The 26,755-nt window shown below is 40.4% G+C and overlaps 4 protein-coding genes across 5 annotated transcripts; 3 read left to right on the forward strand and 1 right to left on the reverse strand.

The window, feature by feature from the left end:
- Positions 1-753: 753 nt before the first annotated feature.
- leng9 (leukocyte receptor cluster (LRC) member 9) lies at positions 754-7,652 on the reverse strand. Its single transcript, XM_079691856.1, has 8 exons — positions 7,514-7,652; positions 7,099-7,236; positions 4,481-4,568; positions 3,506-3,624; positions 3,053-3,379; positions 2,711-2,930; positions 2,133-2,256; positions 754-1,884 (listed from the first exon to the last, which is right to left on the reverse strand). Exons 2-8 carry the CDS (start codon positions 7,226-7,228, stop codon positions 1,255-1,257), a joined length of 1,638 nt encoding a protein of 545 aa, XP_079547982.1. The 5' UTR covers positions 7,229-7,236; positions 7,514-7,652; the 3' UTR covers positions 754-1,254.
- A 182-nt stretch (positions 7,653-7,834) lies between these two features.
- flcn (folliculin) lies at positions 7,835-14,649 on the forward strand. 2 transcript variants are annotated; one of them, XM_079691854.1, is made up of 12 exons: positions 7,835-8,068; positions 8,411-8,623; positions 8,768-8,926; positions 9,028-9,249; positions 9,370-9,536; positions 9,634-9,725; positions 10,799-10,962; positions 11,262-11,375; positions 12,197-12,320; positions 12,452-12,577; positions 13,858-13,960; positions 14,038-14,649. In XM_079691854.1, the coding sequence occupies exons 2-12, from the start codon at positions 8,411-8,413 to the stop codon at positions 14,243-14,245; spliced, it is 1,692 nt and encodes a 563-aa protein (XP_079547980.1). In that variant the 5' UTR covers positions 7,835-8,068; the 3' UTR covers positions 14,246-14,649. The 2 variants fall into 2 exon arrangements, with proteins under 2 accessions (XP_079547980.1, XP_079547981.1); XM_079691855.1 differs by having other exon boundaries at positions 7,837-8,068; positions 8,768-8,914.
- A 1,562-nt stretch (positions 14,650-16,211) lies between these two features.
- LOC307013026 (uncharacterized protein) lies at positions 16,212-20,153 on the forward strand. Its single transcript, XM_079640266.1, has 5 exons — positions 16,212-16,750; positions 17,082-17,188; positions 17,631-17,702; positions 18,006-18,152; positions 18,377-20,153. Exons 1-5 carry the CDS (start codon positions 16,738-16,740, stop codon positions 18,728-18,730), a joined length of 693 nt encoding a protein of 230 aa, XP_079496392.1. The 5' UTR covers positions 16,212-16,737; the 3' UTR covers positions 18,731-20,153.
- Positions 20,154-20,863: 710 nt separating this feature from the next.
- Positions 20,864-26,639, forward strand: grwd1 (glutamate-rich WD repeat containing 1). The gene is made up of 7 exons (XM_079691857.1): positions 20,864-21,100; positions 21,204-21,321; positions 22,300-22,462; positions 22,568-22,778; positions 23,424-23,569; positions 24,619-24,810; positions 26,000-26,639. Exons 1-7 carry the CDS (start codon positions 20,878-20,880, stop codon positions 26,306-26,308), a joined length of 1,362 nt encoding a protein of 453 aa, XP_079547983.1. The 5' UTR covers positions 20,864-20,877; the 3' UTR covers positions 26,309-26,639.
- Positions 26,640-26,755: the final 116 nt, after the last annotated feature.

Below are 26,755 nucleotides of genomic sequence, written 5' to 3' on the forward strand. Positions count from 1 at the left end.
AAACATAACCACTCAGGAGTTAAAATAACCAATTCAATATTTAAGGCCCTTCACAATCTAATGGTTATAATTCATTGTAAAAGTCATCGTTCTCAGGGAACACCATCCATACAATATTCATACAACGCAGATAGCTGCGGAGTAAAACTACTCGGGTTGATTCATAGCTGTAAAGAAAACATAATCTCTTCCCCTCGTATGCAATTCATGCCTCGTAGACAAACCGTTGTGGCAGATGCAAACATCTGGGTAGTAGTTTGCGGGCCCGAAACGCCTTATTTGTTTCACCAGATAATAGTTAGAGGAGAAGGAAATGTACATTCGACTTTAGGCGTTTTATATTTTTAAAAAGGAGGTTTTCTAATCTGGTGTCCCGTGAGTTTAATGTCTCAAAGCTGATTTACACTCAACAACAACAACAACAACAACAACAACATGTGTCTCCTTCAGGGCCTAAACTAAAACGGTTCCGACAGGACAGCAACAGTTTGTCCTCATTCATACTGTGTTTCTTTTTGACTAATAATGCAACTAATATCTACTGTGATTGCCAACTAATCTTGTTCTTTTCTCAATTTAATTATGTATTAATTGTTGGTAAATAAAACTAAATTAATGTTTAGAAGGCCAACAAAATGTCTTAAAGTCCAAGGTGATGTCTTCAAAAATAACTCTGTATTTTAAGCAGCATAGAAAAAGCACTTTTTTAAATTTTAAATGTTATAATATCCGAGAAATTAAAGCAGCGAGTCGTTGTAATGGAGAGGCTACAATTAATTTTATTAATTTTAGTGTACTTTAAATATGTTTCACCTAAAACCAACAAAACAAGAAACAATTCTAAATGATGACATTAAAAATGGAGTAAAATAAATGCACCTCTGTTTTTAGGGTAATATCCTTCTGTCCAGCCGGCCGGTTCTGGGGGTATTGCATCAGCTTGCTATATGAACATGTATTATTATTCTGTGCAGACTACATTCATTTCTCATCTTGAAATATGAATAGTCAATGTACGGGACATAGGCCCTTAGTGCATTACAATTAAGCATTCATTAAGTAAAATACATACATTCAAATCATATTATTAAAGAGTAGATGGACCATCATATACCTTTTGCATCTTAATAAAGATGGATTTAATTGAACATGAATTAATTGTTTACTCCCTTTAGCCCTTTATATAAATAAGTCCTTCACCAGAATTTCTGCATCTTTTCTGAATAAACATAAAACCTTAGTGCATGTGTTCTATCATCGAAGACTAACTGTGCACACGGTCTCATAAAAATCATCTCCTTCTGAGATCCCCATGGAACACAGGTGCAGGGTGTTTATCGGCAGACGGCCAAAATGTAAACCCTTCCCCACCTTCAGGTCCAACACCCGATCAAACACCCTCTCTCCCTCATTGCCAACTACCTTGGCCAGAGTGAGGTGGTATCGTGGGTTGAAGGAGTCCCTGTGGAGCAGCCCCTCCTCGCTGTAGGCCTCCTGCAGGCCGCTGTTCAGCTGCTGGAGGTGGATCTGAGGCTGGGGGCTGAGGTACAGCACCTTCCCGTTGAAGTGCTTCAGCTTCACAGGGAAGGTCAGAGCCACCGGGGGGTTTCGATCGAAATGAGCAAACTTTCTGAGGACCTCTGCAGCGGTGGCTACCTCCGCTGGGCCGGGCAAGTTCAGAAGGCACATTGTGACGTGGAGCGTGTTGGCCGACTGCCAGTGAGGGGCCGAGGAGGGCAGGATGGAGGTGATCTCCTCCTGCAGCTGCTTGAAGCCGGACAGGATGGCAGGAGTGTTGGCCCTGAAGGAGATGAAGTGCGTGGGCTTCTTTTTAGGGGGGCGACCACCGTTCTTCTGCTCTCGTTGCTCCAGAGGTGCTGATTTCTGGAAATAGACATTTTTTAAAGTAATAAACTGACTCTCTGAATGAAATCTAGTCCCAGTCGATTTGAAATCAATCAGACAATTCCACGGCGGCTATCTTTCACACAAAACTGACTGTTAAACAATCTGGTTTTATAAAGATCTCTGAAGGCAAGAGGATAAATATGTATTTAAGATTTGAACTGAGAACTGAACTGTAAATGCAAAACATAAAAGGTTTATTTCACTGTGAATTGTGCTGTACCCACCGAAGCATCTTCTTTGCCATCCGAGCTTTCCTGCCAGTCTGCAACGTCCCCTTCCTCATTCCCCTCTTGTCCGTCTGCTCCGTCTTTATGGGAAAAGGATGATGGGTCTGACGAAGCCTCAGGGCTTAAATCAAAACAAGTGAGTAATATTACTCAAGAGGCAGGATGAATCTTGCAACATTGCTAATAAGATCACATGACATACAGTTGCCATAATGTAAAATGTCATGTCTTATGGACACAGTACAATAACACATATTTTCTAAATTCATATTAACAAAGCCACACTCAGCAAACCAATCCAATCGACCAATTAAGAATAATAGTTTTGTCTATAAAATGAAAGCTTGTAACAATTTCCCTCAGTCCAAACATGTAATCTTCAAATGTATCAATGTTATACAACCAACAGTGTAAAACCCAAATATTATTTTAAAAGCTATAATCTACTATAAAGAAATATATTAGGAAAAAGTTTCAGAAAGCCGAGGATGCTCTGAATTGATGACTGTGACCGATAGCATGCTGTAAGAATGCTCTTGTAAACGGTCCCTTAACTTAAAGGATAAACATCAGACCTCATTGCAGCCTCCTCCATAACACATGGTGGTGCCTCCTCTCCTGGAGAAGCGTCTCCTCCACACTCTGGAGCTGCTTCTGTTCCAGCAGGGCAGTGAATATTCATCTCACTTTGCTCCTCTTCCTCCTGATGAGTGTTCTCAGTTGGAGTACCCTCCTCCGTTTCACACTCATCCTGCAGGCGCTCCCTGACAGCAGGCGGCGGCTCCTCTGTGTTCACTTCTCGGGAAACAAAATGTTACATTTGGTAAATATGAATCCTGTAAAGAAGTCCTGGCTTTTGTAATGTGTCTGCATATCAGTGAGTATCTGGGTGTATGTTAGGTGGGGTCCATCCTTGCCCTTTACTTCCTCCACCCCTCCAAAGGGGGGAGCCAGAGATTGGCCGGTGGAGCCGAACACCCGGTCGGTCCTGCTGTGGCGGTCCCAGACGCGGTGCCCTCTGTAGGTGAAGTACTGGATCCTGTGTCGGGGCAGGGCCAGCTCCACGGTGTAGTCGCAGTCGCACGGGTCTGTGTCCCAGTTGAAGTCGTTGAAGGGACGCTCCAGAACACCGAGGAAACGGTCCACGTACCCAACAACAAATTCTGATCCATCCGCAGACTGGTCCCACAGGATGCGAGAGATAACCTCATCGGCCGTGCGCATGCGAGGCTTTTTGTTCACCTCTGCAGAGAGTAAGATATAAATAACAAAAGCATATCACTGGAAGGGTTACCGGGTATGATTTGATTTGAATAAAAAAAATGAATATATGGACAAAGTATCACTCTCAGATGACATGTGTGAGTAACCTTTTGGCTCATATTTCGGCTTTCTTGTTTTGTTCACTTTCTTCTTGGGGTTTTCCGTCTTCTCTCCTTCCTGTTTGTCATCCTGGTCAGCTGACCCCGAATCATCTCCTGATGGGTTACTAAGATAAGAGAGCAACCAGAGTGGAAAAAATGTCAGAACACACTAGGGAAAGATGACAGATGGAGAAAAAAATGCTCTTAGTCTTAATTCCATTTGACACAGATTAACATTCATGCAGCCTGCTGAACTTTGAACAGCACCCATATTTAGTCATGGCTGCGTATTAGTGCCAGACTGGTGAGCAATATGAGCAGTGGTTGACCAATAGAAATAATAAATAAACACAATATACAGTACTTCAATCAATTTTCAAAAAGACACACTTGTAACAAGGGAATAGTATTCTAGAAGGCATGAATGAAATTATAGTAGTTGAGCTACCGCAATTGTTAACCTCGTTAGTGTTAAATGTATTAAAAATGAATTTGTTGAAAGGAGAAATAAATAAATAAAAACTTTGGAGGAATCTTCTGTATCCAGGTTGAGCAACATTAAAAGGAAAGGTCCACACTATTTTCAACTCTGTCATTACTCAAATGCCACTTTGCAAGTGATTTTAATGTTTTAATTTCTGAAATTGTTGCAGAATTTTAGATTTATTCCTCCATAACTTGAAGAAGGATATTTTTGCCATCCTTATGGGCAAACAACAAATACAGCTATTAATTATACTTTCCATGTGCATTTGGGTTTGTGATTATTGTTTAAAATGAATACAATTTGAACCTATCCTTCAACATTCAGGCAGCCATCATTTAACATTCTAGCTACCTTGGTGTTATGATCATGTTCGACCCATTTAGTGTTGCAGTTATTAGAAATAAATGTACATGTGGAGAAAAGCTAACAAGAACATTTAAAAGTCATCCTTAATCCTGCTGGTAAATTGACTGAAGAAGGAAAAGCAAGCAAACCTGTGAGAGAAACGACATCTGGGGCCGAAATGACACTTCCCCATCAGGAAAAAGCGGCACACGTCGACTCTGTTCTCATCTTGCTCTGCTGACCACAGAGGGAAGTAAGCAGGACATTTTGCAACGAGTATCTGTACATAACACCAGCATGTTGAAGGGTTTCTCTCGGGTTAAGAGTAAAGAATTTATAGAAAATATTTCCACAAACATGATCGCAAAACATTTTTAACTCAGCCGCTTGTGGGCCGCAGCAGTGTGAGTAAGAGTCAGGTAGTGGCTCAATAAATTGACTAAGAAAAAAAAGAGAGGACACAGGAAATGACACCCTGCGAGTTTAAAGCAGTTTCTATTAACCATTAAAATACATATAACAGCGTGATGCTCTCAGATCAGAGTGTTGATGGTAAACTTAAGACGGCAGGTAGAATAAGTCAAATATATGTATTCTGTATTTTGTGAAAGTCATACAAAGAGCAGGAAGTAAGCTATCTGTTACTGCACTTTGTGTTCAATATATGTTGAGTTGTTCAAGGTTCAAGGTTCAAGGTTCTTTATTGTTGCTCCTATATGAGCCTCTTTGTAGGTGAGATATGTTTGTGTGTGCCAGATTATTTTTTCTTGAAACCAGTAAGTTTACAACACCTCATGTTTAAAACTTGAGGCTATAACTAATGAACATGCCAGTGGGTCTAACAATTGTAGGCTAAAAGATAAAAAAAAAATAGCAGTTAAATAAATATCGTAAGGTTTTCAGGGGTTCTTTGATTAACAACTTTTTGGTTTAGACAATCGGATATAGAGGACATTTATTTTTGTATCTGGAAAGTAACCTCTAGTCACCTCTTTGCTTAAGAAATTGGATTTATGAATATTTCTTTTTCTCAAAAGAATTCTGTAGATTGATCTGATTCAATATTAAAAAGCCTGTCATATTCAATAAATCCACATAATACATTTTACCAAAGTAATATAAAAAGATGGTAGATATGATGATGTTCAATGTACAGAGTTTAGGGAAAACAATGACCAAACACCTGAACTCAAATTAAAATACAGAAATGTTGTAGATTCCTTCTGGTGATCTTAAGCAGGTCTAATAAGACAACGATGCGATGAATAAGGGGTTAATCCCCTAGAGAAAACAGGGAGTGGAAAAAAGATATGCACAAAACTATGTTTCCTCTCTAACACACTTGGAAGAGGACAGCTCTTAGCAGGTGGCAATGCCAAATATTTGCTCTGCAGTTGCTTATAAAGTCAAACACAAACCTCACACCCGGGAATGCTATTTCCAAAACTGGATGTGACTCATTCATTAAATGTTTTGATGATAAGCTCTAATATCTGTCTTCCCACTGAGAGATCACACACTGGCACAGGTTCACAAGTCATGGGAGAACTTAAACAACTTGAGCAGTCTTTCAACTGCTTGGTGTATAAATCAGACTGGAGGTGACTGTGTAACGTAATACTTGAGAAATACTTATTTCCTTGGAAAGTCTGATTTGGTAGCATCCCGGTAGTACACGGTAATTAAGCAGATGTTGTTATTAAATCTCTTTTTTATACCGGATTTGCGGTTCAGAGCCAATACTTGCGGCTCTCTTTTGACTCACTTCCTTAACCCCTGACACATAACCAGCAGTCACCCAGCATGAAATCTAAATGTGTTCGGTCATTTCAGCGAACAGCGAACACATTCAGCTCTGCCTTTGACGGTAAGGGGTTTCAGCAACATGATAACATCACACCACATTTACCAGAAATCGAATTGCTTACAGCAACACAGAAAGGTTTCATAGACTGGGGAACATGAGGACACCGTCTATATTTCAGAAAAGATTGGAGAATATGTAACAAAACATTAGCTGCTCACTTTCACATATATTAACATTTTCCAGCAATCCAATCCGATTGGCTAGTGATAGTGACAGAATAAAAATCAATACTGAGTTTTGTATAATATAATTTTATAATTATTTGGGTAGACGTTTAAAGATAAATGGGTAAAGATACATTTCTTTAAAATAATTAAAAATCATATTTCATACGGCTGTGTAAATTATAGCAAAAAAGTTAATGATTGTGTCCCCACCGTTGATGCTAGGATGTGGTTTACCAGTATCATCACATTTGTATTCTTTAAAGTTGGTTATTATGTATAAATATGGATTTGACATTGAAATCTTTTTTGTATGTGTCTGTGATGTATGTACCTAATAGATTTACACTGGGTTTATGTGCTAGATATATGTCATAAGACAATAGTAATGGTAATTCCCTTTGACGAGGAGAGGGACTGAGACTATAAGGCCTTAAAGGGGATTACTTACTTCCATGCATTGCATTGGAAAAAGTAACCCTTAACACAAAGCTGACTACTGATAACATATCAGCTCTAATGTGCATTATATGACATGTCTGTTCAGTTCTCCTGTACATTTGTGTTCCACTGCACAAAAATTACAAAAATAAAGTATTCAAATAAAAAGAATCAGACTGAGTTTGGTAAATTACCAGCAGGTATATCAGTCTCTTTAATGTGTGACTCACTTGTATGTCATGTCTTAAATGAAGTAAACAACAACAATCAGTGTCTGTGTATCAGGAGGATTTACCTTCTGGGGCTCTTAAGGTGTCTTTTCCACAGTTAGGGGGAACCCCTGCCTCCTCACTGGGTGTTTCCCTCAAGAGGGTCCCCTCCTCTGCCTGCTCCTCTGGTGGTCTTCCTAATCCGTCTGATGCCATGATCAAACCTGTGATTTAAAAGGAAATGTTACTTAAAAAAGGTCTGCTGTGTTACTGTGGTGTTTGCTGCTATACTTGTTTGAGCTGACAATGAATGACTTGAAGTAAACCGGACACACCTAATTCTAAAATAACAACTCAGGCAATGAGGAAGTGGTTGTCTAGCGTTTTATTTCAAGAAACTGTTTGAATTCAACAACTCATTGAGATAAAACTTGTTCAGATATAAACAAACAAGATAAACATGTCTCTAAAGATCCCCAAGAAAATATTAAACATACTTACCAAAGGAGCTCGCGATGCTTATTTTAACCGCACTTTGACCCTGAGTTTGTTATCGCACACTGAATCATGGGAAATGTAGTTTTTGTGTTTTCCGTCTAAAAAAAGCCTCTATAGATACATTACATAACTTTTTATCTTTGCGCATACACATGTTGTTTAAAGGCCTTCTTATCACTTTCAAAAATAATCGAAACATTTCGACTTCACGGGTAAAATTGAGAAACAGCTCGCGCAGCCAAATTATACATCCATGAGCCAACTGCCATGCGTCACTTGTACTCGGGCGCGTGACTGCGGCGTCATGTGACCGGCTGTGTTGTTGTCAGCAGCTGCACACCGGAGGAAAACACCACGAGAAAAGTGTCCAAAACCTTAATATGACACTCTGGGAATCATGGATTTTTGCAAAACGGACTAAGTGAATATCTGATGTTTTAATATAGCTCTATTTTAATATGTCGCCTTTTACATAACCGCGTTTTGACGTTGTGAACAATTAATGTCCCTTCGTGAAGTACCATTGAGTCAAATGTTGAACTTGTAGCTGTGCTGAAGGTAAGACATCTGATATCAGCTGTAATAACCATGTGTTAACCATATTGCAACCTATGAATGCCATTTAGATTCAGAATATTTTATTGTCCATTACATTTTATGGAAAAGTGTCTTTGGCACTGGCAAATATACAATATCAGTCACCATACACAGTTCAACATACAATTCATACACACAGAAAGAGGGAAATTGCATTGGCAAAGTGCAGAGTGGTTTCTTCTTCCACTGGCTTAAGTCCATTAACACATCAGTTATATTTTAATGTTAAATGTTATGTATTGAAATGCTTACTCAAACATAATAGTACAATATCATTTTTTATAACTCTTATGTCCATTTCAGATGAATGCTCTGGTTGCTCTCTGTCACTTCTGTGAGCTCCATGGCCCTCGGACGTTGTTTTGCACCGAGGCACTGCATCCTCCATCCCCATCCCCTTCATCCCTTGCAGGTACCGCGGGGCCCGGGGACAGAGACCGAGATGGGGACCGGGAAGGTGAAGGGCTGACCATGAGGGCCAACAGCTCTGCCACACAGAGAGGAGAAATGTGTGAGGTGAGGAGAGAAGCTGTTACAATCCATTCTTCTCCCTACCTGTCTTCTGCACAAAAACACTCTTAACTATGACTTTCTCGTATGCTGGTGAGTCCTGTCAAATCCATCTCAAAGTACACATTTTCCTCAATCCTTGGCTCATAGGGATGTCGATCTCTTCCTGCATCTCACCCGGGTTTTGTGAGCATTGATGATGAAACAGGCATACGCTTCCTGAGCCACCAGCATCCCAGACAGCCGCAGCTATTCAGCGTTGTCCGCCAGGCCTGCGTACGCAGCCTCAGCTGTGAGGTAAACAGTGACGTACGTCTGCATGTATATGTGTGTGTGAGTCACACATCTCATGCGTTAAATAAACTTCTCTCTTTACAATTACTTCTACCTATATTTCTCTGTTTCGCCAGGTGTGTCCCGGCCGTGAAGGACCAATTTTCTTTGGAGATGAGCAACATGGTTTTGTTTTTTCACACACCTTCTTTATCAAAGACAGCCTGGCCAGGGGCTTCCAGCGCTGGTACAGTATTGTCATGGTAGCAATGGACAGGATCTACCTTATCAACTCCTGGCCTTTCCTGTTATGCCACCTCAGACTCACTATACAGAGCCTGCAAAGCACAGCCCTCAAGGTAGGTTGCACACATCGACACACCATGCATAATTCAGATAACTCAAATAGAATTCTAAAGTTATTGATTGGTGCGAATCTATTAGGGCGCCTAATGTCTTGGTACTGTTCTCTCCATCAGGTGTTCGATATTGAACAGGGAGTGTGTCCCCAGCGATCGGTGAGGATGAACAGTGTCTTTTCCCCTGCAGTGTTTCCACACCAAAGGAGTGGCAACGCAGCCCGGTCTCTAACTTCTCTTACCCAGCATCCCAACCTGTGGGCCAGCCTGCACTCCTCCTTCAGCTGGTGAGTCAATGTCCAGTCAGCCCTGCTGAGACAAACAGACTGTGGTCTGTAATGGCTCACCTAGAGATGTGGATTTGTGTTTTCACATTGTCTCCAGGCTGCTGAAGGCATGTGGAAGTCGTCTGACAGAGAAGCTGCTGGAGGGAGCGCCCACTGAGGACACACTGGTGCTCATAGAGAGACAGTCAGGTAGTCACATTATGACATCTTACAGTGATACAAAATGTGTAGTTTATTCTGCAAATATAATCATTGTTTAACTAGATACTAAATAGAGATGGCCCCTTCCCCTTGTTCTACCCCCATAGTTCAGACCACGCCCATCTTTCTTAACTTCGTAGCGAAAGGGTTGACTAGTAGAATATGATATGTAAGAACTTAAACAAAAAAACTTTTATTTATTTTGATGTGCAATCTGTTTCGGAATTTGTCAATATTAATACATTTCTAGTAATACAATCTGTTCATACCCTAAACTGGGTAAAAGTTGAAGTTAAAATTATTATTATTGGAAGATTAGTTACCTTGGAAATGCTTCAACATGTACTGCCTTCCAGGCAAGGTTTGGCTTCTTGCTGGAGGATGTTATCAGCCGATTTAATGCGTTTGCACAATGGTTTGATCCTCAGTCTGAACAGTCTCCTGGGATTTACTGAGTCAGTTTAGTGCGGAGACACTGGCCGGAAAACAGTGTTATTCACTGAGCCATTGTAGTCCAACACACTGCGTTTACAGAAAGTGTTTACTACATTTTTTGTCAAGATTTAGAAAGTGCTTAAAAGATTAAAAGAGGTATTTCCGGGGCCAGTGTGGCCCTTTGATTGTGGAATTTTAATACCCTTTTCCCTATTAGAATAATATTTTAATATTCATTTAAAAAATGTCTGAAGCACTTATCAAAATCACAGATAACAAGTGATGAATAAATACACAGTAAAAACCAAATGACCAAAATGCTATAACCAATATAACAGCAACACAAATAAAAATGGCAATTTGTAGAAATAGGTTTTTTAAGTTGTTGTTTTTTAAAGTTTACATTCTCAGTCACCGGATACTTAAGGAAATGAGTCATAGATAAGAGTTGAGATGTAAAGAGCTGATTCGGAAATTGTGTCATGTGCACATCACACTCTATATAAGGAGTGTGATGTATAACAGACCAACAACATTTCCAGTGGAATTTCCCCACTTTGGTAATGAGCCTGAAAACATTTGATCATCGCTATTAATGTTCTAATGTCATTTTCTGTTTCCAAAAGAGCAAGAGGAGGAAATGAGCTGCTGGGAGGGAGCAGAAGGAGGCGATTCTACGTCACAGCGGCACCAATCAGAGAGCAAGCTGGGCCTCGACTTCCTGTGCGATGATGCAAAGTTAAATGAACTACCAGGGCCGAAATTCAGGTCCCTGAGGCATTTGAGACAGGTACACTTTTAGGTACTTTTACAGCGTGTCATTTTGTCTGCAGAAAACTGAAAAAGAACATGAAAGGAAAAGGTTATTGTCTCCTCTCCTTTTGATGAGGCAGAGCGTTTCCAACAGTTTTTTCAAGAATGTATAGTTTCATGGCTTCATTTTTACTTGAGTTCACATATGGCTTAATTTGTACTTTAGTTCACATATGGCTTAATTTTTACTGTAGTTCACATATGGCTTAATTTTTACTTTAGTTCACATAAGGTTTCTGTGAACTGTTGAACATTACAGTTTGATTTGCTCCGCAGGTCCTCGGGGTTGCTGAGTTTCGTCAGCTAGTGTGGCACGTGCTCATGGGAAATCAGGTCATATGGAGAGGCGCTGACCCTGGGCTCATCCAGTCTGCCTTTACAGTGCTCAAGGTAGTTCACTCTGCTGCGGCACTCCACTCTGCCTCGTTAGTGTCATAATGATGTGGGTAAATATGAATTAGGACAAGTGATAACTCCTTTGAGGGTCCCCATTAGGTGAGCCCTTATAAAAGTTAAATGCTGGGTAGTTTTACACAATTATAACTCTTACAATTATTTAACACTTCAGTTTCTTTTTATTAAGATGAATTAGTTAGAGTGAAAAATGCTGAATTGAAAAGATTAATAACCTTTTAAGTCGCCATATTTGATGTGATATGAAGTGATAGTAATGGATTAAGTTTCAGTTAGTTTCACAAATATATATAAAATTCCTGCCTGACGTGATATTAGTGAAGCTATCATTGCACGCCTTGAAATCTTTTTTGCCCGTACACGCTTTGCCTACCTCTCCATGCAAAACACACAAACGAGACTGAACACGTAACCGCTTTGATTACACGATTAGTGTTTCTTATCCGCTGTGGAAAAAAAAACGTGTGATCATTTTGAAAATATTTACAATTACAATGTTGGAAGTCTCCTACTACTTCCTATGTCTGATCACAGCAGACATTACGAGTTGTAGGAAAGCACGGTTGTGACTAATAAAGGTAACAATGATTCAGTTCTGCCAGAGTGCCCTAGTGAACCACGACTGTACGACATTGAGGCAGCATGAATATCTCCTGAAACTGAAGCAGCAAAATGAAATTCCGTGATCATTAGCATTATTATTTAAAACTGTGATTTTCCATGTCAAAATATCAACAGAATAACTGAGTGGATGAGTGCATGTTTATAATGTGATTCTCTCTCATGTTTCCCATCAGTCTTTGCTTCCAGTAGGCTGTGTGTGCTCTGTGCCATACAGTGCTCAGTATGAAGAGGCCTACAAATGCAACTTTCTGGGTCTCAGCCCAGATGTGCATATTCCTACGCACGTCAGCTCCTCAGGTACCAGAGCCTCTGTGGATTTACACTGTAGATGACTCTACATTACCTTTAAGATCTGCTGTTAGAGGCTTTAGGCTTGTACAAGCAAGTCATCTTATGTTGACTTAACTTTTCTTTTGTTTGTGACTCAGACTTTTCAGTGCTAGTGGATGTCAGCATAGAGAGAAACGGGCGGATCTGTGCAGTGGGTGAATACGATATCTCCGCACTCTATCAGTTCACCATCAGCAGTGCCAACACACAGCCCACAGACAGGGGTGAGCATCGGCCACACCTGAAGTTATAAATGTTGGGAATAACATTTATTGTAGTACTGTCCAATTTTAAGGGACTTGTACTTTCCCCTCTGTGCCATCTCAAAATTATACTTAACTACATTTCAGAGGGAATATTGTACTTATTGTAACTATTTTACAGCTATTATTAACTTCAAAATGTTTGATTTTTACAGACCAAACGAATAAAGAACATGTCAAATATGATGTTTTGATGTAGATCAGTACAACTGAAACACTGTTTATTTGAACCTTTTTAAGATAAACATCTTATCGTTATTTGGGTTTTAGCCTGCATCATAATACACACAGTGAAAGTTATGTAGGCCAGATTTATTTTTTATTTGAGTAAAAACTGAAGTGAATGCAAAAATAGAGGAATTGTTAAGACATGTCCCGTTTCAGGATATGGCTCTGCATTAAAAAGTGATGTGTTCTTTGGCCCACAGCCTATCTTTACACAAGCTTTCATTCAATACTGTTTTATCAGCAAGTTCTTGAGATTAGCTCGACAAAAGGGAGTTATTTAAGTTGGCAGGAAGCATGTTTAGACCAACTTTGAAAAGTGGTTGTACTTAAAGGTCCCATGTCATGGCCATTTCTACTGATCATAATTCCATTGTTGAGGTCTACTAGAGTAGATTTATATTGTGCAATTTTCCAAACTCACATTGGTTTCTCATACAGCATCTCTAAATGGCTTGTTGGAGCTCCTGCCCCCCCGTCCCTGTGAGCCCAGTGGCCGTCTGCGAGACACAGCGAAACCCAGCCCGAAACCAGCCCGAGCACACACACACACCCGCAGCCTGGCTGGGAGTTTGTATGTGTGCTCACACACAGACTCGCAGCCTCGCCACGTCCCGCCGTCTCAGGCTGAGAAATCCGCGGAGCTGCAGCTGAGAAAAGATTGTGTGTGTGTGTGAGGAAGTCACACTTAACGTAACGGCTCCGCGGACATAACGTAACAGCTCCGCGGATTACGTTACGTCACTATACCCAAATACGTCACTGTACCCAGGAAGAAAAAGAGAAATCTCCAACGAGGCGTTCCGGGGCAGCATAGACAGGTCTTTTCTGTGTTAGAGTTTTACTCGCTACAGGGTGTATTTTGAGGGTTTGTGACTCTGCAGACCGTTTACATGCATAAAAAGCTACATAACACACAGGGGGACGGGTGATAACCAGAAAAGCATGACATGGGACCCTTTAAGACTAACAACCATATGATGACATTTCAAACCATTTCGTCCTCTTTTTTCCAGGTCCCACGTTACTGAACAAGCTTGAGGTGGCTCTATCTAATGAGAACTTGTCTGTGGACGTCGTGTCTCACTGCCTGTTGTGTCTGAAGGAAGAGTGGATGAAGTGAGTAGCATCCATTTACTTTAACAGACCACCACCAGGGTTTAAGTGCGATTCTCATAGCCGATTCTATCTTTCAGTAAAGTCAAAGTGCTGTTCAAGTTCTCCAAAGTGGACGGGCGAGGGAGGGAGGACACGCAGAAGGTTCTGGCCCTGCTTGGCGCCACAGGGACGGGCGAGGAGGACAACGTCAGGCTGCTCAAGTTCTGGATGACTGGACTCAGCAAAACCTACAAGAGTCATTTAATGACAGCCGTCCGAGGAGGGGAGAGGAGCCCCAGCCAGTGACAAAGAGAGGGAGGGGGAGGAGGAGGTAGAAGGGGTGAAATAAAGGGAGCTGAAAAGAGGGGGAAATACTAATGAAGGGAAAGCGAAAGCTGCTATCCATTCATCGTCAGTTTTGTGAACTGTTTGGGATTTCAGTTGATGAAAGACTAATGTGAATGGGTCACCAACTTGTTTTTCTCATTCATTCTTGCTTTTCAAAGTAATGGGTATTCTACTGTTCCTAAACCTGATTGTTATCCTACACAGATTAACACGTTTGGTCAGTTTAAATAATGGTGAGTTTTTCAAAGGGAATTATTGTAGATGACCTATTTATACTAATATGTGAAGTTTAACTTATTACAAACAGACTTTGCACTTTGTTTACTCTTTTTCTGATAAAATAAAATGAATATGAACAGTCACTCTCACATCCTTTTTTTTTATTGGCTCCATCTTGTGGTGAAGAGGAAGAATAAATAGGGAGTGGATTGGGGGGGGGGCAGCATTTTTCTCGGCAAGCTCCCACTCACTTGATCGAATGGCTGTCAGCCAACATACCCGAAGTGGTGTAAGACAACACTGTTAAGGTTTTTGGTGTCCTGAAATGTACAATGTGGTTACATAACACGGCCTCGCTCCAGTACGGACGACCACATCAGCAGGATTTTGGCTTCCTAATGAGCCATTTGCACACTGAGTCACTAAAAAGCTTTTCATCCCAAAGTTATTTGAGCCTGTTGCTTTGCTGAAGCTTGCAGACTTCACTCAATAAAAATCAGCCACATACGGCTTTGTTTAAATTGGAGGGGGATGTTTGTTTTTGAATGCATACCTTTCTAGCAATTGTGTCAAAACAAATACGGTCATTCAAGTTTTAGTCAAAATTACAAAGAAAGGTGTCTCAATATCAGGATTGAGTAGCTTTCTTTGTAAAAATGAATGTACTTCTGAACAATGCTAGTGTACCACTGTGTCCTAATAGAGTTTAACTTGTATTGTTTATGCTGTTCTCTGACTCAACGCAAATCTGGATTTAATTCTGCCGGTTTCACTAAAATAAGCAAAAACATAGTTTGGAATGGCCGCACAAATTAGTTACATGTTTACTTCCCTCAGTATGCAAGCAATGTATGAAACAGGAAGGCGGCACAGCGACTGGATATTTATACCGTACATAAAACACATAGTATATGTGAAGAGGTTTTGAGTTGATGATACCTCTGGGAGTGTTAATGCTTAGCTTGTGGTGAAGCTGCTGTTCTCTAGTTTCCATTTCCTCTCAATAGTGATAGGACTTGGGGAAACTTGGTTTTGGCTTGTGTTCAAAAAAGGACACACAGAAGAACAATTCCTCTTTGACATGAAGAAACATTGCTAACTTCTTTCCTTTCCTTACTAATTAACTCCTCTGCTAGAAAATGAACAGAATACCAAAATAACATGATGCTTCACACAACCTGAGGGGACAGAAGATCAACACTTTATGGACAGGATGATGACAGCTGTGCACAATATTAGATTATCAGACAATATTAGATTATCAGACGTCACAAACACACAAGACACCTCTGTGGAACCCATTTTAACAGAAATTACTTTCTGTCACAAATAGAATGACTTGCATTTTCTGGTGATGCAGTGTTGCAATCCTTTTTTTTCTTCCCAAGAACTTGATTCCTGATTTATAGAAAAAACAGATCATGTGATGATTAAACAGAATGATATTGCGCACTGACTCTGGAGGGATAAAGACCAGGGGATCCAAAGGCTCAGAGGTGTGGGGGAGAGTCCAAATGAAAAACATACGCTCCAATTGCATGACTAAGCCTCCTTGGGCCCGGTCTGAAGGGGGAGGATGGGGGTAAGAGGGTGGGTGTCAGGGAATGTGGGGAGCAGGGGGGAGGGGCCGGGTCAGTCAATAGTGAGGTAAAACGTGTGGCGGTGGGAGGGGCCGAGACTTAAAGGGAGCAGACAAGCAATCCAGCAGAGCACTTTCACTTTGAGCGAGTGAGGACACAGAGTGGCCAGAGGGAGAGATAGACAAGAGCAGGCCAGTGTCTCTCCCGCTTTATCCATTAACCAGTTTCGAGGGAGAGGGGAGTGGTTCAAATTGGGCTGTTCAAGAAGATTCTAGGTCAGTAGTGAGAGGGTGAAAGGGAAAGAGATATAGTAAAAAACAAACAAAAGATTATATAGGAAAAGGCTGCAGCCACTCAGGCTTAAGTGGGAAAATCCAAAGTGAGAGAGCGGGATGGCGTGAGAAGATAAATGAGGTATTTATTGGAAAGTACCAAAAGGACTCCAAAGGAAGGAATGTATAAGGGATGTCAACAAGACTACATATCAGACGGTGAAGGAGAACACACAGCAGCGCACTCTGTGTCAAAGACCTGAAGAAACCACAGAGGACGAAACTTTGCCTTTCACAGACTGACACCGAAACACGTCTGCAGAGAGATTGCCCTCAACAAGAGAAATGGAGAAGTGTCCATTCTTAGAAAGATAAAAGGATGTCACTGCCAGGTGAGAGACAAGAATTAACTGCGTTTTGGTGCTTTTTGAAAACTTTTCCTATATTATGGAGGTAAAAAAAAGTTGAATGCTATAACTGGTTGTTTTATAGTCATGCTTAATCAGTCAAAAACGGATTTGCTGTGTCATGTGGTGTTGTTATAGCATTTCCGGGGTATTCATTTAATTTAAAAAACATGCCAAGTATCATTTTTGTTGAATTGAGGCAGGATATGAGGTATTGCTTTTTACTGGGCATGCAGTGTTGAACAAGTTACAAACCACAGAAAGTTTCCATCAATTATCTGAATGTCTCTTTTCTTCTTACTCATGCCTCTCACAGTTTTGCTGTTGCTATCACTCTTGACTGTCCGATGTGGTGGATGTGACTTTGACAGGGAAGGTGTGAAAAATATTAAAAGGACAATCGACTCTAATCCGACTGGATTTGTAAGTTAAGAACTTTTCAATTTGTTCATGATTTGATGTAGTCAAACATCTTCTTTGTAGGAATGATATATTTGCTTACCAGATGTTTATACTATCCTTTAAGGAAAAAACCTTTATATTGACTTTCTTCAGTCAGGTGGTAAAAAGAGGTGGTCAAAGGTGAAGATTTCTCTGAAATGAATGAGAATAATAAACTCTGCCTTGTTATCTGATAACCTTTAGCTATCGGACAGCAAACAGTTTTTATGACTGATATGCGTTGCTCTACAAAGTGAAAGAAATCAAACAGAATGTAGTTTCCCCTTAGGGGTTAGTTAAGTTGTTTTCTAAATTAATAAAACATTACTACAGTTCAGTAATCACTTAAGTTAAAATGTGTAAATTATTCAATCATTTGTGGGTGTTTTTCTTATGTTTTCTATGCTTTTGTTCTATCTTCCAGCGGACAGTATTTCCTAAGGATTACTATGTAGTGCACCGCTACACAAAAAGAATGCTCTGCGACAGGGATCCGGTGAGTTTCTTATCACATCCAAAAGGGGAAGTGGTGTCTCATGTGCAAATAATGTCGTACATCTTACAGTCTTTCAGCCGTTCGGGCTCTTTGACAGGATAATAATTAGCTTTAACCTCCTCTTCAGTTACAATAACAGGCCTTGTAAATGCTCAGTTTAGCAAGAAAAGTGTTGTGCCATGTATCCTTGAGCCTCACTTATAATTAAGCAACTGATGTGGTTCTTGTGGTGATTTGTCACATGTTTTTTGCACACTAAACCTGACGTTGGGGTTGTTGTGTTGCTCTTTCTTTCCCTGGCAGTGTTGTGTGTTCCCTGCTGCAGTCGTCCTGCTTGAATCATGGCATGTGCTTCTCGGAAACCTCTGGGATGAGCACCTTAATCACTCCTTAATCCTGGATCTAAAGCTGACCCTGGGTAAAATTATAAGAAGCAACAAAAATACAGAGGTAGGCTTTACTTTCAAACATATACCATAATAATGTCTAATTATACAGCTTACTTGCTTGCTTACTTAAAAAAGTGTTTGTGATTGCTTACATTCATATTTAAATCTTTGTTTCAAACATAAATGTATGTAAAAGTAAAGTAATAAGAATTAAGCTCCCGAGATCATATGATTGTCTCTTCTTTCATTCAAAATATTTACTTGTGCCTTGTTTCCTCGTCTCAGAGGTTCCAGGAGGAGACGGACCTGACCCAGTTCTCCCCACTATCTTCCTCTCCTGAAGAACTTCTGAAGCTAACGTCAGAACTCCTCACTCGATGGCTCGATGTCGCCTGCCTACCGCAAATTAAAACCTGCACCTTGCCCACCTTGCCCCCCCCTCTAGAGAGGAAGGACTACGGCCCGTCGAGGGCCAGACTCTTGACTACTCGAGCTCTCAGCAGTGAGGAGGAGGGGAAGTCTGGGAAGATTATAGACAATACGCAGCCTCCGTCCAGCGGTGCTCCTCCGACTCTGTCCTATGCTGCCTCTCTCTGGAGCACCTTGCTATTCAGACTGTACTGGTGGTTGTTGCCATAGTTACTCCAAGGATCTTCTTTTTTTTGATGATGCACACAAAATGCAAGACATTTCCTGGCACTGAATGTTCGTTTTTCTTATACTTGCGTCTTTGTGTTTTAATGCAACAAGCTTTGTTAATATGATGTGACATGCACCGGTTGTATTTAATGTCCAAAGTTAGTCACGTAGCCGAGCAACACTTTTCTTTAACAACTGATATCACAGATATAACCATATAGCCATCCTCTCTCGAGCAAAGCCACAAGCTCCAGCTAGCTATGCTCTACATGCTAACCAGATAAATGCTGAGCAAGCCAATGCACGCAAGCCATCGTCTATTGATGTGGAATTCATCACTGTTTACAATGAATGTTATGTAAATGTAGGATATTACAGTTTATGGGCGTTTTACTTTTGTACATAATTGTAAATTAAAGACATTTAGATATATATATACATTGTTAGTTTTTGATATATTATCCCATGTTTAAGCTATATTTATTGTGGTCTGTATTGTTTGTCATCATTAACTAAAAATAACCAAGTATATATAATCAAGTAATGCACAACGTTTAGGTACTTGTACATACTTTACTGGATTATTTTGAATTGATTCTATTCTTCAACATTTTAAAGGGAAATATTTTACTTTTTTAACCACTCCATTTATCGGACAGCTATAGATAAGTCTTTCAAATGAGCTCAAACAGCAAAGAGCTGACACTTTCAATGCATCAACAATACAGAGAGCATTTTTCTGCATATATTCTTTTCGTTTTTAATTTATTTTACAAGTAAAGCTTACATAAATACTTTTGAATGTATGTTTGAATTAGTCATTTCCCTTTGTGGCATTGCTATGTTTGTCTAAGTAAAAGATCTGTTTGTCAGTAAAACACTTAGACATTCATATTTCTACCCGTTCGGCTTAAACAGATTCTATTTTGTTTATGATGTTGCATTCCAGATGCATGACATAGTCGATTCATGTGAGCTCAACCTTAACTGACGGCTCTTATAAAAAATGATTCCCAGAAGACAATAGCTTTACAACTTTTTTAATCCTCAGGAAAAAAATGACAGACGAGTTGCAGTTGATAGAGGAATGCACTCTGTATCCAACAGTACTCAAGAGATGTTCTGAAGGACTCCTGTCAGGATTTACATGAGAAATAATAAGTCCACCATTTGGTGCTCGCACTTGCCCCTGCTTGTACACACCCACGCATGTATTGTTCACCACTGTTGTCACAAGATCCTTCTTGTATTTTCCTAATCCTCAAAATACAGAGGTATGTGGGAACAGGCTCTTGGCCTGCACCCCAAGTTTTCGACAAACTTTTTTTTCTCTAAATCGATGTCAAATTTGGAAAGAATGAGGATAATGTACAACAGCATGAATGCAGATAAATCCGTATCAGTAAATAAATCAGTAAATCAAGCCAAAGGCTATGTTCTGTTCTTTTGGACTGTTAAACTTAGTGACAAATACTCATGCAACTAACAACAAAAACAAGAACAAGTCCAGCCAACTTTAAGAATAAATAATTGGACAAGTTCTATTTAAATGTATAGCTACTTAACGTTTTAATAACTAGGCTGTGCAGCTGCTGCCGTATTAATTGTTTCCTATCAGTAATACAGAGGCTGTTGACCCCATGGGGGTATAATGGTTGACCCCAGTGTCAGTACCATAGGCGGAATAAAATAGGTCAGTACCAGGCTGCTGCATGTGGTGGGCTACACATGTTGCATTTACTTGAAATCAATGTAGTAGTCTGACTCATTCAGAGCATTTGAGAGCTCCTGTCCTGGGTCAGTAGACAGTAAACATTACCACAAAATGTGAAAATGATTCATCCAGTTTCTTTAACAAATGTTACTCTGCACTCAGGGAGTGTGAAAGGCGACCATGTGGCCACCGCCTCAAACCCCATGATATCAAGCATAAAGAACATCGTAGTTTGGACAATATCACAGACACATATTTGCAAGTCTGTTTTTTCCTGGCAGCATGGAGACAAGCGCGAAAGGGGCCAGCTGAATTCCCGTAAATGGGAGGGAGAGGAGAGAGAGAGGGAGAGGGAGGGGGAGTGAGGCAGCATGGGAGGGGTGACAGGCTGTTTAAACCACGTGACTGCTGCACATACCGGAAGTAAGCAAAGATGTCTGCGCCCGATGAAGACACGTTTGCCGAGGAAGGAGGCGAAATGGAGGAGACGGGCGAAGCTAGCAGCGATGATGATGAAGGAGTTGAGATGGAGGAGGAAGGAGATGGCGGAGAAGAGGAGAAGAAAGTGTACGTGCCCGGGATAGAGCCACTAAAGCCGGGAGAGGAGCTGGAGATGGACCGGTCCGCGTACCGCATGTACCACGAGTGTCAAACTGGCAAGTTGTACACATGTAGCAGTTAGTTAGCCTTGATGCAAATATCTTCTATAAGTAATGTCCGCAAGCAGGAGCTTCAGTATTCATTGTTGTGTGTCTCCAGGTGCTCCGTGTCTGAGCTTTGACTTCCTGAGAGATGGGGATGGAGAAGGCAGGGAGCAGTTCCCCCTGTCCATGCTGCTCTGTGCGGGTACACAGGCGGACTCAGCGCTGAGCAACAGGTACTGAACACATGTTGCCAGATCTGAAGAAAACAAGTAACCAGGTCTATGAAACAAGCCCGGAAGAAGTCACGTGGCTCTGCCATAAAAAAGAGTGGAATAAGCCTACATGTATAATAACTATTTAAAGTTGAACTAATAACAACTGGCCAGCGAATGATGATAAGGAATGAATGAATGAATGAAAATAGAGAAGGAAACTGCCCATGTGTTCATTTCAGTGGCAAAACAAAGACATCTTATTGGCCCCTAAACAGATTAAGTTTTAGCAAATTGCATTAATAAAACATCACTAATACTGTGTCATAGATTGGCCATGTCACACCAAAACACATCAATCACTCAAACTAGCCAAAAAAACACGTCCATTATGCAATTTCAATAAATGTCTGACAATCCCAATGAAGACCCTATTACTAACAATATGTATAGCCACTTAACAGAAAAACAAGCCGTCTTATATTAAGAAACCTCTGCCACTTTGGGTACAAACTTGATAAATATGGTGTGTTTCAAGGTTATTCCTATTATTAACAGAAAACATTTGAAATAATGCGGAAGCATCATGGCTTTTGAGATTTTGATTAGTGTTGCTTCAGCAAAAAGGTAACACTAGTCAATCAATAATAATTCAGATCAAGTCTTTTCAAATAATTGTGACTGGCAGGACATTTTATTATACAGAAGCTTCAGTTGTTGCAGAGGTATCAACAGCACATTCTCACTAGTTCTTTTTGTGCACAGTTTCGGTTCTGTTTTGGCATACATGGCATAAAGGGTTGGGGATTTCCCCTTTTTTAAAAGGCCAGCTAAAATGAAGGGAAAACATCTTAAATTGTTTGGATTATAACGTTTCTTACAAAACCTCAGCTCTGTTGATACAGTCACCAGACTTTACACAACTCTTGAAATGATATGAGGAAGGAGGGTTATTTTTCATCTGAATCCTCCTAAATGCATATTTGTACTTTCTTCCAGACTTATTGTCATACGCATGCAAAACCTTTATGGAACAGAGAAAGACAAAGAGGGGGAAGAGAGCAGCGATGAAGAAAGTGATGACGATGATGAGGATGAAGACAAGAAGCCACAGATGGAGCTGGCCTTGATGCCTCACTATGGAGGCATTAACAGAGTCAGAGTATGTTATGCATCACTTTAGAGGCAGACTTGTATATGAACTCCTGTATTGGAAACCTGAGTTTTCTAATGTTCATGATAACCAATTTTGTTTCTATAATTCCAGGTGACAAAACGTGGAGAGCAGTCGTTGGCCGCTGTCTGGTCTGATAAGGGACAGGTAGAAATAATTGACCTCCAATCTCAGCTGGAAGCCGTGCACAGTCCTGCTGCTATGGCTGCTTTTATCAAACAGCAGAAGGAAGCCACACCACTCTTCAGCTTTGCAGGACATATGGGGGAAGGCTTTGCTATTGATTGGTCGCCTACAGTGCCTGGTAAGTGTCTCCTTTTACATGCAAGACAGTTTGCAGATGCATTCATTCTGGGCTTGTTTACACATTAGTACCTGTGTCCTATACATGTAAATGTTTACCTGACTGCACCATAGAGTAACATTTTATCTTGCGCTCCTAACTGTCTCTCCCTCTGTAACACTAACGCCAGAGATTTCTGTGTAAATTCCTAATTTGCACCTTTTTTATCTGGAGACAGGCAAGTTGTCCAATCCACAACATCAATGTTTGATGCTCCTTTATAGCTTTTGAATGACAAGTTCTTTATGTCCAAACATATTTAAACACTTGGTTCATCCAGATTCAAAAAGTGCATTTAATTTGCACATGGCTCAATTTCCAGCAAATGAAATATGAACCCGGTTTATTTTTCTAAATTTAAAAGAAAGATAAACAGGACTGAAAACACAACCTCCTTGGCAGAGGTAAAAAAGGAAATGAATATATAGTATAGTGTCCTTTTTTAAAAGCATGTAAGGGATACACTTGTTATCGAGGGTAACGTGTTCAAACACAAAGAAGAGTGCAATAAGTTGTGTGGGGCCTGCCACTTTACACAGCTTAGTGAATGTGTCTGTTTTCAGCCTAAAATTAAAAAAGGTGTTGTGTTTGTTCTTGTATTAACAGGTCGTCTTGTCAGTGGAGACTGCAAAAAGAACATCCATGTGTGGGAGCCACGAGAGGGAGGGACTTCATGGCAGGTTGACCAACGAGCTTTCAGCTCCCACAGCAAGTCTGTGGAGGATCTGCAGTGGTCGCCCACTGAAGCTACAGTAAGTTTATTTAGAAAACAGGGACTATCAGTCACAGAGGTACTGTAGAAGAGCTTTAGCTGGCAGCATGCAGGCTTGGTATCAAAGGGCCGATCCACAGTGAACAAGTCTTGATAAATCACAACACCTGTTTTCAGACAGTCACTTAATTTGTGCAATTTTATCAAAGTCCCATTTATCCAGATGCTTTCAAAGATGTGGCTCAAGACATTAGCAAACTAAGCGTGTGCTAAGGACCTTCAAAATGTCAAACCAGAGTTTCAGTATGCTCAACACATATGCTCACATTTGCAAAGTGTTTTAAAGGGTAAGGCTTTAGTGTTGATGCATGTGTTAAATGCTTTCGCTTCAATTAAGCAGGACCCTTTTTTTTTTTTTTTTCTTCTTCTCTTTGTAAGCATGTAAAAACATTTAAAGATTTCTTCCTCAAAGTGACCTAGGATTAGTAATTGATATGGTCATGTCTTGGGTAAAATATTCCTTTATGCACTGTCCACCCCCACCAGGGCCGATTTATGTTTTGTTCTGGTTTTCCTCCCAAACAAAAATACGTACATGCGATTTTGTTGGACATGCATGATGTGTATTGACACGCATGTTAGGTATCCTCATTGGCCCCTGACCTTAGAGCTGAACTAGCTTCATTGAACTTAAATATTTAGGATTATTTAAACCCAGAGGATGAATGTCAGGCTTACCCTCCCTGCTCACCAGTGCTACAGGTGTTTGGATGGAAGAATGGGGTGTGGTGAGATGACTGAATGAATGAACTATGATGGAGGTGAAAGCAATTTAACTAGTCACCAAACTAGTTTATGATCTGTGGATGTGAATTCTACTGCCTCACATGGGTGGTGCTCTTTGGACACAAAAAGCATTAAAAGCATCAAATAATGAGCACGAAAAGCCCAACTCTTACACACTAAAAAGACTGAACAAAAATAAATACATTAGGCTTTATTGTTTGGGAAGTCGCCTTAAGACTTCTGTTGTTAAATGTTATCTGAAGGTTCAAATCTCAGCATGTGTTCTCTTTTTTTTTACCTCAGGTTTTTGCATCTTGTTCGGTTGATAAGTCAGTTCGTGTCTGGGACATCCGTGCCCCTCCGAATTCCATGCTTTCTGCCAATGAAGCTCACTCATCAGATGTCAATGTGATCAGCTGGAACAGGAGCGAACCATTCATCCTGTCAGGAGGGGACGATGGGCTTCTGAAAGTATGGGACCTTCGACAGTTTAAGGTAAAAACCAACAGTTATTTTTGCATATCTAAAAATCATTAACTAAATTATGACTCTTGCAAGGTCATTCATAAAACTACGAGTTATAAATGCTTAATGTTTTACCAGTGAGTGTTATCACAACCACATAAACCATCAGTAGTGTTATATGACCACATTGTTGTTGTATTACACCGTTAGAAATGCCTTCACAATTCGGGCGCACCTAACTAATCACATTGTTCAGTCTTGTGCCTGTTACACAACACTGTGTCTTTGGTCTTTACCCCAGTTAAGCTCATACTATTGCAGGAATCCATTTTGAATTTGCCTTTGAAGCGGACTCGTACATCTTTTGTGTCTCAATAACATCTTGCTTCCATTTGAACACTTTCAAATTGGTCACTCTGAACGCCATTGTAAATGATGTTGTAATGTCTAAGATCAAATCAAGGCTTTTGTGCTCTAATAGATAATGAGAATCGTAAATATTACCATCTCTTTCTTTGCCTTTTTTTAATGGACAATTGTAAATGGAAGGAGCATACTGCCAGAAATGTGAGCAGGAGTGTCACCCAGCCCTCTGTCGTCTTGTTTGCTCACTTGATAATTATATTTAAACTGAATTTAAAAAAAACATGTAATTTTACTTATGACTTGTATTTTCCCCAAATTGCTGGTCACCACCCAGCTGCGGGTGAGAAGTGTCCAGCGTTCCACACTTCAGAGTTTTATTCTGACCATTATAATAATCACGGTAATCAACCAGCGCTGCATACTGCCATTCTTTTCAGTGAGCTCACTTATGCAGTCAAATTGGCTGGTAAAGATGGAAACCAATCAAAAACAACATGAAGCAGAAAATGCATATTTATTAATCAAGTCTGTATGTCAAGCAGGGTTTCCGCTAGGAGTTTTTCTTGCCGTTCAAATGTCCGGACAGAATTTATTTTACCGGACAAATTTGAAACTTACCGGTCATGTTTCAAGAATAATAATAAGAATTGTGTAGCAGAGTTTCCGTTAGCAAGTAATTACCGGACTATGACCGAACATGCTGATGTTTAAAACTCAGTTAATGGGGCTCATTATTATATTGCTTCAAGTTTATAATCGAGAAACCCTGATGTCAAGCTATAGATTTTTAAGTGGCTGGATACTCTAACGGATCAATGGTTGTTGTCACATCTTACTCCTCTTGTACCTGTAGACTGGGCGTCCTGTGGCTAACTTCAAGCAGCACAGCGCTCCCATCACGTCTGTGGAGTGGAGCCCTGTGGACTCGAGTGTGTTCGCCGCCTCGGGAGCCGACGACGTCGTCAGCCAGTGGGATCTGTCTGTGGAGTCATCTGATGTGGGTGCCAGGGTGGAGGGGCTAAAGGACTTGCCCCCCCAGCTGCTTTTCCTGCACCAGGGCCAGTCGGAGATCAAGGAGATCCACTGGCACCCTCAGCTACCTGGAGTGATGATCTCCACGGCGCTGTCAGGATTCAACGTGTTCAGGACAATATCTGTGTAGTGTGTGTGTGTGTGTGTTTCAGAGAGAAGCATGATTTTTTTTTTCTCGCATTTACACGAGTGATACACATCTAATGTGTAATGAACAGTAAACTCTAATATGTTATCAATAAGGAGCCTGTAATAATGTACATAACTCGGATTTTCAGGTAATTTCTTCTGATTGACATTTATTGGCAAACACAGATGCCATATGGTGTTGTAGTCTTTGAACTTTCATTCTGTATGTTTTACAGATGTTAAAACTATTTGAGGCATTTGATATTGTATGCTTACAAAAACATGTTTAAAGCTGTTCTTAGCTGTTTTACTTTAAAAGGTTTTAAAAGAGACTTGTATACTGTGTTTTTTATTAGTACTAGAGGAAACCAAATACTTACTTTTATAAGGAAGTGGCTATACATGAATGAATCCTCAGATTAAAACTGAATACTATAAAGTTGTATGT

This window comes from Notothenia rossii (assembly GCF_949606895.1).
Source record: "Notothenia rossii genome assembly, chromosome: 7".
Lineage (NCBI taxonomy): Eukaryota > Metazoa > Chordata > Actinopteri > Perciformes > Nototheniidae > Notothenia > Notothenia rossii.